The 15,528-nt window shown below is 40.3% G+C and overlaps 1 protein-coding gene and 1 non-coding gene across 2 annotated transcripts; both read right to left on the bottom strand.

The window, feature by feature from the left end:
* Window positions 1-458: 458 nt before the first annotated feature.
* Window positions 459-5,288, bottom strand: LOC132657606 (putative coiled-coil domain-containing protein 144C). Its single transcript, XM_060397168.1, has 2 exons — window positions 5,229-5,288; window positions 459-3,560 (listed from the first exon to the last, which is right to left on the bottom strand). Exons 1-2 carry the CDS (start codon window positions 5,262-5,264, stop codon window positions 3,117-3,119), a joined length of 480 nt encoding a protein of 159 aa, XP_060253151.1. The 5' UTR covers window positions 5,265-5,288; the 3' UTR covers window positions 459-3,116.
* Window positions 5,289-13,225: 7,937 nt separating this feature from the next.
* TRNAC-ACA (transfer RNA cysteine (anticodon ACA)) lies at window positions 13,226-13,297 on the bottom strand. The gene has a single exon. It is a non-coding gene; the product is annotated as a tRNA-Cys (tRNA).
* Between the last annotated feature and the right edge of the window lie 2,231 nt (window positions 13,298-15,528).

Below are 15,528 nucleotides of genomic sequence, written 5' to 3'. Positions count from 1 at the left end.
AGAACACACGTGTCCAAACTTCAAAAACGTTCACTGACTCCACTAATCAACTAGTACTCTAGTACTTTTCTCCACTTACAGTAATTTGTAACTTCCTTCCTCTCTGTACTACTCAGTGGACAATGACCACCGGTTAACATGCAAATAGCACCTCCTGGACAGAGTGGTACAGAACATTATACGACCGTCAGAGGAAGGGTGAAGTCACTGCCATGGGAATATTACCCTACTGCTAAATCAATGTTCTGAGTCAGTTCATTCCCACAACTGTTAATGTCTAGCAAGTAGTTGGATGAGAAAAGTAAGGTTACCAGGTATGGATATCAGAGAAGCCATCCCCAGAACCTTAGGCTGGGAAGGTTAGAAATCTATAAGGGCCTGAAAGCCTAGATATCCGAAAATCCCACTTCTGGCTGCATAATGAAGGAAGGCAAATTTACATTTTACTACCAGAGTCAGGGGGAAAAAATGAGCATTTAATTGAACAATTCTCCTCTATTAGACTAAGCACTTTCAATTTTACATTTAATTACTTAAAATACACTTTAATAGAAGTTTTACTATACCAGCATCTCCAAGAAGAAATTATTGGTATGGAAGAAGTACGTAGTTGTGTCTTAACAATTGTTAAGCTATTTTCCATTTATGTAAGTCCAGTGCTGTGCATATTAAGAAATACTTCCTGTTAGACTAATGTATACTTAGACAAGATTCTCCCTCATGGAAAAAATGACAACAATGTGAAATGAAGGGCTAAACTGCTCTTCACAGACTGGATGACAGGGCTGAAGAGAAAAGGCTGCCTAAGAGCCGGACAGTCAGGAAAGGTCTGGAGGAGGAGAGACTGGGCAGCAGGTCTGAACAAACGGAGGACTGCTCAAGAGGAAAAGAAACTGTAACGACAGAAAGGACAGTCTGAGCAAAGGCAAGAAAAGGAGAAGTCAGCCGGCTAACTCTGAGGATAGAATCCCGCCACAGGGAAATAAAAACACGCCCAAACAGAAACATGTAAATCAGTGTTCACAGCAGCATTATTCATAGCTGCAAAGTGGAAACAACCCAAATCTCCATCATCGGATGAATGGATAACTGGCTTAGCCACATACTGTTTCTTGTTTGACAATCAACAGAAATGGAAGAACTGATACGTGCTATCACAGGGATGGACCGTGAAAACATGACATCAAATGAGAAATGCTAACCGTGAAGGAGCACACACTGTGTGATTCCATTTACGTGAAATGCCCAGAACAGGCATGTCTACACAGACGGATACTAGACTGGGGTTGGCTGGGGCTGAGGGAGAGGAGGGGGCCATAGGTGGTGGCTAAGGGGCGCAGGGTTTCTTTTGGGGGCTGATGGAAATGCTCTAAAATTGACTGTGGTCGCAGGTGACACCTCTCTAGACTAAGATACTGATCTACACACTTGGAATGGGTGAGTTATATGATATGTCAATTATATCTCGATAGCTTTTTTAAAAATCCAAAGGCACGATCTAGATAATGTTCTCAATTCTTTGTTTTGGATGTACATACTATACTCCATCTGAGTACCTCCTTGCTTTTACAATATATCTAAAATGAAGAGAAAGGAAGGCAACGCCTAAATTCAACTGGTTTATATAATACCCTTTCTGCGCAAGTTATTCTGAAATTCACGAAATAAATATATACAGAACTCTACAGCTATTCACCAAAGGGAAGATGAGAAATGATAATTTTCTGGAACCTTCCATTAAACATTATCCTCTGATTTTATCTGGCTTGCTTCATCGTGGTAATACAGCTATCACTAAAAAAAATATTGTTCAATAGAAAAAAAAAGTCTCTCAACTTGTGTGAACAATGATACACATTTCTCCACTTTCCTAAGGGTAAATAACATAAGTAAAAAATATATCATACAAATGGCAGAATGAAAGAGTTTAAGAAATGAGTGCATTATAAAGATAATAAAACTGTAGTAAATTACTTGTAACGAAAATACAAAAGAAAGCTGTCTGTGAAAATGAGAGTCCTAAAACACTTTATCCTACATATTAATTGTCAACACACTCAATTTCATAGGTACCCGACTTGGGAGTTGATGTAACTTGCTCTTTAAATCCTGTGCCTCACCTTCTAAGTTGGCCCAGTTACATGCCATGACTTCCAGTGAAGCCTCCGTCATAGACCGCTTTTTTATGGTGTCAGTCAGTTCTTGCCGAAGTTGTCTCACAACTGCCTAATAAGATTCTCTGTCACTGAGTTTATCAAAACACTTTACTATGACGTTGTGCTAATAATAGATGACGCGAACATATGGACTTTGAAAACTATCCCCACACATAGCAACTCACCTTCTTTTCCCTCCTCACTGAATCTGGTTACGGACACAGAAGGGGCCACCCTCAGCCCTTCCTGATATTAAGCTTCTCAGACAAAAGATGCAGACCCACTGTCCACACCCTGCCCCTCCCAATAAATCGGCAGAGTTTCACCATCTCACAACCAGAAAGAAATGGGTGGGAATGTCCAACAAGTGGTGGAAAATTCCACCCTGTGGAACATGTTCCCTCTTTCTTTATCAGAGGCTTTGATTCACCTCAGAGATCTTCACATGTTCTAACCAGTGCTCAGATCTTTCCAGCAGATTCCTATCCCAGCAGGAAAATGAGGCCATTTCGTTGCAGCTTATCTATTTTATATCTAGTAGTGTGTCTCTCTCGGAGAAGGCGATGGCACCCCACTCCAGCACTCTCGCCTGGAAAATCCCATGGTCGGAGGAGCCTGGTGGGCTGCAGTCCATGGAGTCGCTGAGAGTTGGAGGCGACTCAGTGACTTCATTTTCACTTTTCACTTTCATGCATTGGAGAAGGAAATGGCAACCCACTCCAGTGTTCTTGCTTCGAAAATCCCAGGGACAGCGGAGCCTGGTGGGCTGCCGTCTGTAGGGTCCCACGGAGTCGGACACGACTGAAGCAACTTAGCAGTGTGTCTCTCTGGACACATTCTAACATCAAAGTCTTTTCTCTGAGATCATCTCTCGTCTGATGCAGCTTTATGTTTAGCTGATTGAATTTACTTTCCACTTTAGAAAGTTGCTGGGAAGCCGTCTCACTGTTACTTTTCAGCTTAGTCACATCGAACTTCATTTGGTCCTGCAAGCATCACCTCTCGTCGTTTGCTTTCTGGAAGGCAAGTTCCAGGTCTTTGTGATGTCTGACCTTGACCACGATCGGGTGTGGCAGCAGCCAGTCTAGAACGGTCGGATTCCACTTCTGTTTCCGGTACTTGTTTGCTCTGTTTATTGTTCTCCAGCTCAGAGTCGAGCATTGCATTCTCAGCTCTCAGGACATTAAGCTGACCAGTATACTGGAACATAGTCTCCTCTGTTAATATTTCCTCTTTCAGTTTCATTGCCTTTTGAAGAGTTTCAGTATCCTCAAAATATTTCTTCTCCTTTTCCTGCTTCTGATTTTTTACCGCATCTATTTCCAGTCTTAGGCTGGCAATTTCATCCTGCAGTGTGTGGTTTTTGCATAATAGATCTTTTGCTTTTCTACCAGTATCAGAAACCTAAGTGAAACAAAGGAGACTTTTAGTTAGTACTCAATAAAATGACGTTTCATTATTTCCTAAAAATGAGCCACTAACCTGTATGTTTATACAGTGAAGACTGCAACAAGTGGCTCTCCAACCAGAAAAATAAGGTTTGATACAAACCTCAAACTTTACACAAGCAGAAACTTCCAAAGGTTCAAAAACTTAATTGGAGACAATGAATCCATGAAAGGAAAAAGAAATCCCAAGCGACTTTTCAAGAAGCTCAGAACTGAAAGGGCTTTTCTCAGAACCACAGTGAACCCAGAAGGCTTGAAATAAAAGACTTACAGATTTGACTACACTTAAAACTTGCATCTGATGTGGACTGTTTATACAATGGAAAACTACTAAGCCATGAAGAAGAATGAAAGAATGCTATTTGCATCAACAGAGATGGACCTAGACATTATCACACTATGAGAGGTAAGTCAGACAAAGACAAATAGTGTATCATACTGTTTATATGTGGAATCTAAACTGAATTTATTTCCAAAACAGAAAGAGACTCACAAACATAGAAAACAAACTTATGGTCACCATGGGGGAATGGAGGGTAGGGGAAGGGATAAATAGGGAGGTTGGGTTTAACATATACCATTATATATAGACAAGTGTACATAAAATAACCAATAAGGATCTACTGTACAACATTAGGAACTACACTTAATATTCTACAAGAAGGATCTGAAAAGGAATATGTGTGTGCGATGTGTGTGTATGTGTGTTACTCACTCAGTCATGTCCAACTCTTTGCAACCCCACAGACTGTAGCCCACCAGGCGCCTCTGTCCATGGCATTCCCCAAGCAAGAATACTGGACAGGGCTAAGGATCAAACCCAGGTCTCCTGCTTTGCACGTGGATTCTTTACTGTCTGAGCCAGCAGGGAAGCCCCATTTATATAATATACACACACGTACATATATGTCTGAATCACTGTGCTGTATACCTGAAACGAACGTAATATTGTAAATCAACTGTGATCCGATAAACACCACCACTCGCTACCTTTAAAAACACTGCATCTGATACCTCCTATACAGCTACTTCACAGCAAGAGCCTTAGCTATATATATATGTAAATAGATTATATGTTGTATAGAAATTGTTTTCTTGAGAATATGCTACCTCTCTAACATTTTAAGAGGCAATTACAGGCTTATACCTACTGACAACTGTACTAAGCACTTCTACAAACATCAATTAACTCATTAGCTATAATGATTCTGGAAAGGAAGAAGTTAAAAATATTTAAGTAAGCTGCAGGCTTTTCATCAGCTCTTCTGACTCTGTTAGTTCTCTTACGTCAAACCACAGTTACTGCTCTAGTACAAACATATCAATACAAAATAATCCGCCTATTTCATTCATGGTATATACACTAATGGTAAATAAGGCAAAATTTAGAGAGGTCTTCTTAGAGAATCATGAGATTATTTGCTGCTGCAATAACTTTCATTCTCTCTTCATACTGTTTAAAATAGTAAGATGGGGAAAATACAATGAGAAACATAACTGTCACTAAATGTATACTCAGATCAGTTCAGTCGCTCAGTCGTGTCCGACTCTTTGCAACCCCATGAATTGCAGCACGCCAGGCCTCCCTGTCCATCACCATCTCCCGGAGTTCACCCAGACTCACGTCCAGCAAGTCCATGATGCCATCCAGCCATCTCATTCTCAGTCATCCCCTTCTCCTCCCGCCCCCAATCCCTCCTAGCATCAGAGTCTCTTCCAGTGAGTCAACTCTTCGCATGAGGTGGCCAAAGTACTGGAGTTTCAGCTTTAGCATCATTCCTTCCAAAGAAATCCCAGGGTTGATCTCCTTCAGAATGGACTGGTTGGATCTCCTTGCAGTCCAACGGACTCTCAAGAGTCTTCTCCAACACCATAGTTCAAACGCATCAGTTCTTTGGTGCTCAGCCTTCTTCACAGTCCAACTCTCAAATCCATACATGACCACAGGAAAAGCCATAGCCTTGACTAGATGGACCTTAGTCAGCAAAGTAATGTCTCTGCTTTTGAATATACTATCTAGGTTGGTCATAACTTTTCTTCCAAGGAGTAAGCGTCTTTTAATTTCATGGCTGCAGTCACCATCTGCAGTGATTTTGGAGCCCCCCAAAATAAAGTCTGACACTGTTTCTACTGTTTCCCCATCTATTTCCCATGACGTGATGGGACCGGATGCCATGATCTTCATTTTCTGAATGTTGAGCTTTAAGCCAACTTTTTCACTCTCCTCTTCCACTTTCATCAAGAGGCTTTTTAGCTCCTCTTCACTTTCTGCCATAAGGGTGGTGTCATCTGCATATCTGAGGTTATTGATATTTCTCCCGGCAATCTTGATTCCAGCTTGTGCTTCTTCCAGTCCAGCGTTTCTCATGATGTACTCTGCATAGAAGTTAAATAAGCAGGGTGACAATATACAGCCTTGACGTACTCCTTTTCCTATTTGGAACCAGTCTGTTGTTCCATGTCCAGTTCTAATTGTTGCTTCCTGACCTGCATACAGATTTCTCAAGAGGCAGGTCAGGTGGTCTGGTATTCCCATCTCTTTCAGAATTTTCCACAGTTGAGTGTGATCCACACAGTCAAAGGCTTTGGCATAGTCAATAAAACAGAAATAGATGTTTTTCTGGAACTCTCTTGCTTTTTCCATGATCCAGTGGATACTGGCAATTTGATCTCTGGTTCCTCTGCCTTTTCTAAAACCAGCTTGAACATCAGGAAGTTCACGGTTCATGTATTGCTGAAGCCTGGCCTGGAGAATTTTGAGCATTACTTTACTAGCATGTGAGATGAGTACAATTGTGCGGTAGTTTGAGCATTCTTTGGCATTGCCTTTCTTTGGGATTGGAATGAAAACGGACCTTTTCCAGTCCTGTGGCCACTGCTGAGTTTTCCAAATTTGCTGGCATATTGAGTGCAGCACTTTCACAGCATCATCTTTCAGGATTTGAAATAGCTCCACTGGAATTCCATCACCTCCACTGGCTTTGTTCGTAGTCACGCTTTCTAAGGCCCACTTGACTTCACATTCCAAGATGTCTGGCTCTAGGTTAGTGATCACATCATCATGATTATCTGGGTCGTGAAGATCTTTTTTGTACAGTTCTTCCATGTATTCTTGGCATATGTATACTATGGGATATCTATCACTGTTTTCAAAAGTTCCTTGTACTGACACAGGACACTACACAGAGCAGAGGGTTCATTTTCTACAAGAATGACTTCTGAAGTGTGGTCTCTGAACTGCCTATAGTTTTCTTCCTTATCTTCCGTGGAAGTGATAAACTAACCTAATCATCTATCAAGGAAGGGAAATCACCGCCAAGTACCAGAATACCTACTATTAGTAACAAGAGTTTTTGATTCTTATTGGCTTGTTGGGAAGGGGACTTTTAAAAGTTTATTCTTAAAAAAACCTTGTTAAAGTGTTCAAAAGTGTTTTTACAACTGATGTCGCAGCTTTTACAAACTGAAAAACTGTAAATGATGTGAAAATGTCACCGACAGGATATTGGTTAAAGAAATGACAGTGGAGCCAAGAACGGACTCTGATTTAGATGCTGAAGATGACGACGTGCGTGGAGGGACAGACAAACTCACCCCAAAGCGGAGGGACTTGGTCGGGTAGCGCAGTCGATGGGGGAGCATGCGCGGTCTTCCTGGACTAAACCGCAACCAGGGTCCCGGCTCCTTCGAGACAGTCTCAAAGGATCTGAGATCAATTCCTACGGAAAATACTAAAGGCCTCTCCTTGGAGGAGGCCATTGTATGTCCGTACCTGACTGATGTAGACAAATGGATTTGAATTACAAATAGTACTTTCCCGAGCTCTCCCTGAGAGGTTTTCGTTGTGGGAGATCTGCTGCTAGGACCTCGGGGATGGGATTTGGTCTGTGTCTGAGAGGGATATCGGCTGGGGTGTGAGTTTCTCTGCTTGAGATGCCACTTGACAGCTCTTCAGAATGAAGGACGATCGACTTCAAGAGTGTTTGGGTTTACCAATTGCTGGAAAAAAATTCCATGGGGAGCATTCCTGCACCTCTAGAGGACGCCAGTTAACATCTGTCCTTGAGGACTCTGGGAGAACCCAGCTGGGAAAGCTGGAGCCAGCTCTGAGCTGTTCATGGGGCTGGTGGCCTGGAGGGCTGATGGGCACAGAGGGAGGGTGTCCACGACCCTCAGCCACCTGCCAGATTGAAGGCCAGAGGTAACTTGATGTAAAATTAGACACGATCTTCCCTCCCCATGCCCCTTCTCTTCTAGACCTATTCACTCACCATTGGTCCCTCAAGGCAGAAGGATCTGTCGGCTGAGGCAAGTGGAGAGCTTAGCCTCCAGTTTCTACACCAATCTCAACCCTGCGGTTTCTCAGTAACTATTGTGTGAGCTAATGACGTGACCTCTTCCTCCCTCTGCGCGAAAAACTGCACCCAGCATTTCAGGATTATAGAATTCTTTTTTCTGGCCTTGTTACTTGGGGAATTTTGAATTTCTTTGCTTTTGTTTTTAAGAAGTAACCTAAAATTTCCTATAACACTAAATAAATGTCACAACACTCAATAAAATGGTACTTTTCAAAAAAAAAGGACATTATAAATAATATTGATGAAATAGTGTTAGAAATTTGAAATCTTCAGCACAGATTACTCTACCTGATTCCAATTATTTCTCAGTCTTCAGTTCCATTTTGAGCGCTCAGAGAGTGAATCTTAGTTGCTATTTCCTTTCAATTTCTTTACTATATTCATCTTCTTTTCTTCTTAACTCCCTAATTTTTTCATATGACATATTCGCATTTCTCCCATTCTCTTCTTCTTGCTGTAAGGTGAATCTAAAAAATTTAGAGAGCTCTTCTTAGAAAATCATGGGATTATTCACTCTTGCTGCAATAACTTTCGTTCCCTCTTCACAATGTTTAAAATAATACAAATGGGGGGAATACAATGCAAAACGCTTAATAATGATCACTGTTTTCACACAGAGGGTTAAGAATCAAATTGCATAAAACTTTGCTTGTATTTTGTCTTGAGAAAAATGGCTGCTTCATACATCTGTGGGTGGGAATGTAACGTAATATAAACTTTTAGAAGAACAGTTTAGAAATATAGATCACAAACATTTTTAAAACTTCTCATACTTTAACCAAATAAGACAATATTATTAAGGAAAAATGTATTCAAAATAATTTAAAACGGCAGAAATGAATTTATAGAAAAGACGCTCCTTGCAGTATTAAATAAAATACAGAAAAGTGAAAAACAACCGACTAAATTTGGTAAATAACTAATGGGGTTTCCATTATGGTGGACTCCTGCATGGTCATGAAAATGATGATTTGGAAAAATATGCATTAAGTTATTAGAAGCATTCACTGTTAAGAACCTGCTATATTATGTCCAAGAATTTCAGACTCCACAGTACGTTTTCTCTCCTGTAAAATCCAAGAGGAGAAGTTAGTCCTTATAACACTCTTACATCTCTGCAGTATTATACAAAACCACAGTTCAAATATTTCTTTAAAAGCGAGATGTACAGTACCTCAAGCTGCTGAGCTCTTGTTCCCACTCCACTTTCTGATGCTCTAACTATGGTTTTACTTCTTTGGTTTCTGACAGCTCTTTTTGTAGCCCACGGACCTTACTTTTCATTTTGTGAATTTTTCCTCTAAGTAGTTCACAGTGGCTTCTTTGAAAATCTGTCTTTCATAGGAAAAAATTGCATCCCGAATTTTCAACAAGCTACCAGAATCTGCCTGATGAAGAAAACAAAGATAGAAACAACAAAAAAAATTATGTGAGTAACTTTTGAATATAAAGAACTGTGCCTTTCACAGTCACTCATCCAGGCAATGAACAAATATTCTCTAAAATGTGGAAGACATTATTCTAAGCTCTGAATATAAAACAGATGCCCCTGGCTCTTGTTTAGCTTGAAGTCTTGTACAAGAGAAAGACAAATAAAATAATTGTGAACTCAGATAGATACTATAAGAAAAGAGTTCAATGATCACATAACAGAACTTGACGCAGACTGGGTCCAGGAAAGATTTCCCTGGGGAAGAGATGTCACCCTGAGAAATGAAGGATGGGCAGGAAGGAGGAAGCAGAGCAGGAGGACCAGCCCCGTGGACAGTCTCCAGCTGCCGTGTGTTTCTAACCAAGACAGGGTGGACAGCGACTGATTTACCTTCCTGAGTGGAGCGAGCAAAAACAACGGCAACAAAATACATTAAACAATGATTCTCATGACAAAGGACTTCAGGGAGTGAAGGACAACGATCCTGGCAACACACCAGGTTAGCCTAAGGAACGCCCCAGCTCACTGCCTGGAGAGAATTTCCAGGCCCCGACACGGGGAGAAGCTCTCCCCAGGTGGAGGTGATGAAGCCGAGAGTTGGGAAACCAATGCGGGCAGAGATCACAGGTCAGAACCGTAGAGAGGAGACACTGGAAAACAGAAAAAGGACCCTGGAGATCTGAGGAGGAGATCCTCGGGTATTAAGCAGAGGAATGAACAGCGCCCATCTGGGAGAAACCACCTAAGACCAGGGAGAAATCATCTGAAGAGACTATAGGAACCTGTGACTGGTGCTCACTCAGTCCCAGGAATTCTATCTAACCTCCTGAGCCAGGCTGGAGAAACTCCTACCTACCAGCAGAATGAACAGGGTAGGCAGCAAGGTTTTGCCTCCAAGGCAGGAAATAATCAGCCCTAGCCCCAGGGCCCCTCTGGATGCACCTAACAAATCATGAGAAGCAAGAGCACAGAAGGATCTCTGGAAAATTCTCAATATTTGGAAACTAAATCACATGGATCTAAATAACCCTTGGATCAAAGAGGTAATGAAAAGAGAAAGTACAAAGTATTTTGAACTGAAGGAAAATGAAAACGTTAAGACCAGCAGACATTTTAGGGAACTGACAAGCTGATTCTAAAACTCATGTAGAAAGAAGGGTAAAAACTATAATCAGATGGAACTACACAACTGTGACCTTTAACCACGCAGCAAAGAGAGGCAACAGTTGGGTTTGAAGCAAGGGGGTAGCATCATGAGACCTGAATATTTAAAAATAGGCAATAATTACAGTTGCTGTGCAGACCGAGGTTCTGCCAGGTAGAGTGGCAGGGAAAGAAGTCCTGAGATTATTTCAGTTACTCTCGGAGGAAAATGATGCTGACCTTACCGTGGGTGGAGGCACAGGAAAGAAGAGTCAACAGAAGGTACAGTGAGTGAGAAGGATCATAGGCCTGTGGCTCAGATTATACACTCACTTTCATGTCCTTTTAATGCAAAACAAACTTCTGAGATGCACAGCTCTGCAATATATCCCTGGCTCTAGAGCAGAACTGACAAGGTGTGCATATATCACTACACTATACACAGACAGGCTTTCCATTAACATTTACACTGCGGTCCTACCTTTACACCCAATATCGAGAGGTTCTACTTCCAAAGTGGAATTCATAGAGGAAAGCACGTCGCCATCCTCAGATGAGAGTTGAGTCATCCAGGTCGTTCACGTAATTAATTTGTTCTTTGACCTACATGTAAATAATACTGTTTCACAATGTCTTTAAAATGTGTATAAAATACACTAAGTGTGCAGAGGTGATAAATCTCCATATCAAAAACAGACATTTCTTAAAAGAAGAGATTTTTATCAAAAGGATAACTTTATCAACAGTGTTCCTAAATGATGTGTTCAAGGTAAATTTCTCTACAACAATGGAAGATTTTCTATTTTACCACTATTCCTTTGACAAAGTATTTTTGACAAGGATAATATTTTTGAAAGTTCCTCTTTTTACTATACCTTCTTCTTTTCATATGGTGTTTTCTTTGCAGGCCTAAAAGAACAAACGATTCTTTTCAGGCTAATATTAAATATTCAAAAATACAAATAATACCTAAACTTTTCTTTTTTATATAAACTCTTTGCATTGGCAAGTAATTGTCTATAAAGGATGCAGAAATAAATAAGAGCAGCATTAAAGGACACAGAAAATATATCAGTAATATTAATAAAGTATTAAAGTTAGATCCAAGGAAAGGAAAACATAAAGTTACTTGCATTGTGTGATAGGAAACAGTATACCAGTGTTTTTTGCACCTGTCCTTTTCCAAAAGAACTAACTTTCATGGCAAATACGACCTATCTGGGAGGTATTCCTTCAGTCCTTCTAAGAACGAAATCCATTTGAATAACCAAGATATCAGCTTTTGAGGACGTCCTATGCATCGGCCATGCATTATTAGAAACACTTGACGTGTCTTAAAGTATTTTAATCCTCACAGTCATTCTGGGAGATAGGTGTAGGAAGAAACGGAGCACACAAAGGCTGAGGAACTTGCCCAGGCCCACTCAACATGTCACCAACAGACCCAGAATTCAAACCCAGGAAGTCTGGCTTCCACACTGCTCTTCCAAAATATGCTGAGAGAGTAATACTGAAAAGCCTTTTTGAGTAATACGATAGTAAATGAATCTATAGTATTATTTCAGGTCTAGCTGTAGCTATAAATAATGACTTCTAAATCTTAAAAATATTTCTCAAAAATTAAAAAGACTTAGAGGTAGGCAAGACGGGAAACGTACTGTCAATAAAGTTTTGTTTTTTTGTAAAGAAATTCATCAATAGGCATTCATTCAATCATTCTGCTGTTTCTTCATGCATCTGACATACGTGTACTGAGCACACAATGAGGGTTAATGACACTCTTAGTAAAGGAAGCATGGTTTTTGTCATTTATTTTATTTTATTTTTTTTTTTTAGTTTTTTATTTTTTAAATTTTAAAATCTTTAGTTCTTACATGCGTTCCCAAACATGAACCCCCCTCCCACCTCCCTCCCCACAACATCTCTCTGGGTCATCCCCATGCACCAGCCCCAAGCATGCTGCACCCTGCGTCAGACATAGACTGGCGATTCAATTCTTACATGATAGTATACATGTTAGAATGCCATTCTCCCAAATCATCCCACCCTCTCCCTCTCCCTCTGAGTCCAAAAGTCCGTTATACACATCTGTGTCTTTTTTCCTGTCTTGCATACAGGGTCGTCATTGCCATCTTCCTAAATTCCATATATATGTGTTAGTATACTGTATTGGTGTTTTTCTTTCTGGCTTACTTCACTCTGTATAATCGGCTCCAGTTTCATCCATCTCATCAGAACTGATTCAAATGAATTCTTTTTAACGGCTGAGTAATACTCCATTGTGTATATGTACCACAGCTTTCTTATCCATTCATCTGCTGATGGACATCTAGGTTGTTTCCATGTCCTGGCTGGTTTTTGTCATTTAGATTTTACCATCCAAAAGGAATAATTTGTGAAAGACTGTTAATAATTTTTTTCTATTGAATATAAATGAAATCTTCCCCTTTTCCCTGGAATCTACAAACAAATATGTAGTTAATATGATGTGATGTTTCAGAGCACCTTTCAAAATCATAGCTACTCACGATGTTACTTTCAACTAGAATCATCAAGGTGAGGTAAAGTCGCTCAGTCGTGCCCGACTCTTTGCAACCCCATAGATTGTAGCCTACCAGGCTCCTCCATCCATGGGATTTTCCAGGCAAGAGTACTTGAGTGGGTTGCCATTTCCTTCTCCAGAGGATCTTCCCAACCCAGGGATCGAACCTGGGTCTCCCACATTGTAGGCAGACGCTTTACCGGCTGAGCCACCAGGGAATGATCCTATTTAGCTTAAGTGTTTGTAAATTCACAATTATGTCATTTTTGAAAATCTATATATGATAGAATTAACTTAAGCATTAAGTTACATAGGAATATTACATAGGAACATTACATAGGAATATTACACTTCAGAACCAATGAACAAGCCCTTACCATAAAACTATACATGAAGAGAAGTATTATGTACAATTAGTTTACTGTAGTAGTTTAAAGATAATGTCATGCAATCAATAATCTTTCTAGTATTGGAAATGCAAACAAGACTAAACTAAAGAAACATGCCCTCTGCTGGCTCATTTCCAATAGCATACATACTCCAAAAGCTCCCTTCTTAACATAAAACAAGAAACACCTGTGAACTCCACATGCCTCTTCAGTAAGCATCCAGTTCTTCATTGCCTGTCCTAATAACATTCCCTACGGAAAAAAAACAGCAATAAAATAAAAAAATGTTCAAGGTTTTATTCAGCGCCCCTAAACTGGCACTCCCTAGCATTTTATGGCGCAAAAGAGATGATACAATTCTGAAACATTGAATGTGATACATTACCAAATGAATTCATCAGATTAATCAGATAAGTTAAAAGCGTGACTTTGGCACATTAATTCAATGCCTTAGTTGAGGGTAGGGCTCATCTCCATTTTTTTTTTCTTTTGTACAGGAGAGTACATAGAGTTGTTTTATTTTTCTCATCTATTGTTCAAACTCAGTCAAAGCAACTCTTGCACAAAAGAGCAAACAAACAATTTTAAAAACCTATGACTGAAGAAAGAAAACTCACAGCATCTCAAAATTCAGTTTTCTCCTTTGGAGATAAACATTTAAAACTTTTTTTCTTTTTTGCTCAGGGTTTATAGTACCTAGTGTCTTCCCTGGTGGCTCAAATGTTAAAGAATCCACCTTGAATGCGGAAGACCTGGGTTTGATCCCTGGGTTAGGAAGATCCCCTGGAGAAGGGAACAGCTAGCCACTCTGGTATTCTTTCTGGCCTGGAGATTTCCAGGGACAGAGAAGCCTGGCAGGCTACAGTCCAAGTGTTCACAAAGAGCTGGACATGACTGAGCAACTTTCACACACACACACACACACACACACACACACACACTATCTATGTAACAAAATCACGCATGTCAAAACTTTCTACATTTTAGTAAACAACATAACGGAAAGGTCTGTCTCAAGAGAAACATCTGAGAGTGCTGATTAAAGCATATGTGGGAGCACATGTATTTGTTATTAAAAAGATCTTGAAGCAGCCATGCTGGAAATCTAAGTGCCCAGTGACTGCGGAAAGCAGAGAAGATCACACGTATTCAACCACCATGAAGAGATTAGAGGGAACACATGTTCATGTCCCATCTCTCAGTGAGTGCTTTCTTCCCATTCTATAGAAATACAACTTATATTTAACCCAACAGAGTTAAAGGGGGAAAAAAAAGACGCAAAACCCTAGCTGATTATTCTTCTTAAGTAACTTCCTTGGTGCTTATTCTGGCTCAGAAGACCACATGGTACATAGCTAAATGAGTTTCCCAGTCCATATGAAGACTGGCGGAGAACAATTAGATATTAGAATTGACTGAAGGACAAAAGCCATGAAAATAGTTTCCTGAATTCCTGTTATTGAGATAATAATCGATTCCTACATAATTATCTCTTTGGATGATCCTGCTTTATTCGTTAGTGGAAAATCAAAGTGGACCAGATCATCGAGAAAGAGAAAAACCAAAGCAAGAGTAAATGAACCTCTACCTCTTTTGGAAGTTGAATTTTCTCTTTTTCCAGAGCCAGCAACTCTACTTGTAACACGTCTATTTCATTCTTAAACCTCTGCATACCCTTCTCTAATTCTTCGTTTACATGCACTTCGGATGCGCTGTGACTATCAGGTGGAGAAGAATTCCCATTTTCTAATTCGGGTTCCATGCTTTTATTGTCACTAGCGCTGCAATTATCCACGTGCAGTGGCTTCTGGAACCAGTCCTGTATTGCTTTATTTTTCAGATCAGTATTTTAACCAGTGCAGGACCACCGTGAACTTTTATTTGACTTATGTGTTTCCTCTTACCAGAGCGGACAAGCCACAGACTAGAATGACATGCCTGTCCCATGGCTAATTTCCTTTTAGTGGGATCTTGCCTCATATTTTGCGACATTTGCATATCAATCTCTTGGTCTTTCACTTCGAATGTAACTACCAGCTCCCCTACTTTTTAATTTTCTG

This window comes from Ovis aries, chromosome 13 (assembly GCF_016772045.2).
Source record: "Ovis aries strain OAR_USU_Benz2616 breed Rambouillet chromosome 13, ARS-UI_Ramb_v3.0, whole genome shotgun sequence".
Classification (NCBI taxonomy): domain Eukaryota; kingdom Metazoa; phylum Chordata; class Mammalia; order Artiodactyla; family Bovidae; genus Ovis; species Ovis aries.
Note: the sequence above shows the minus strand (reverse complement) of the source record. Positions and strands in the feature narration are given on the sequence as shown.

What these genes read in the sequence shown, in the direction of transcription:
- LOC132657606 (XM_060397168.1), bottom strand. Translation starts at nt 5,264, where the DNA reads ATGAGATGGCTGGATGGCATCATGGACTTGCTGGAC. An exon ending in GCATCATGGACTTGCTGGAC is followed by an intron (nt 3,561 to 5,228) that starts GTGAGTCTGGGT and finishes TGTTTCACTTAG; the next exon opens with GTTTCTGATACTGGTAGAAA.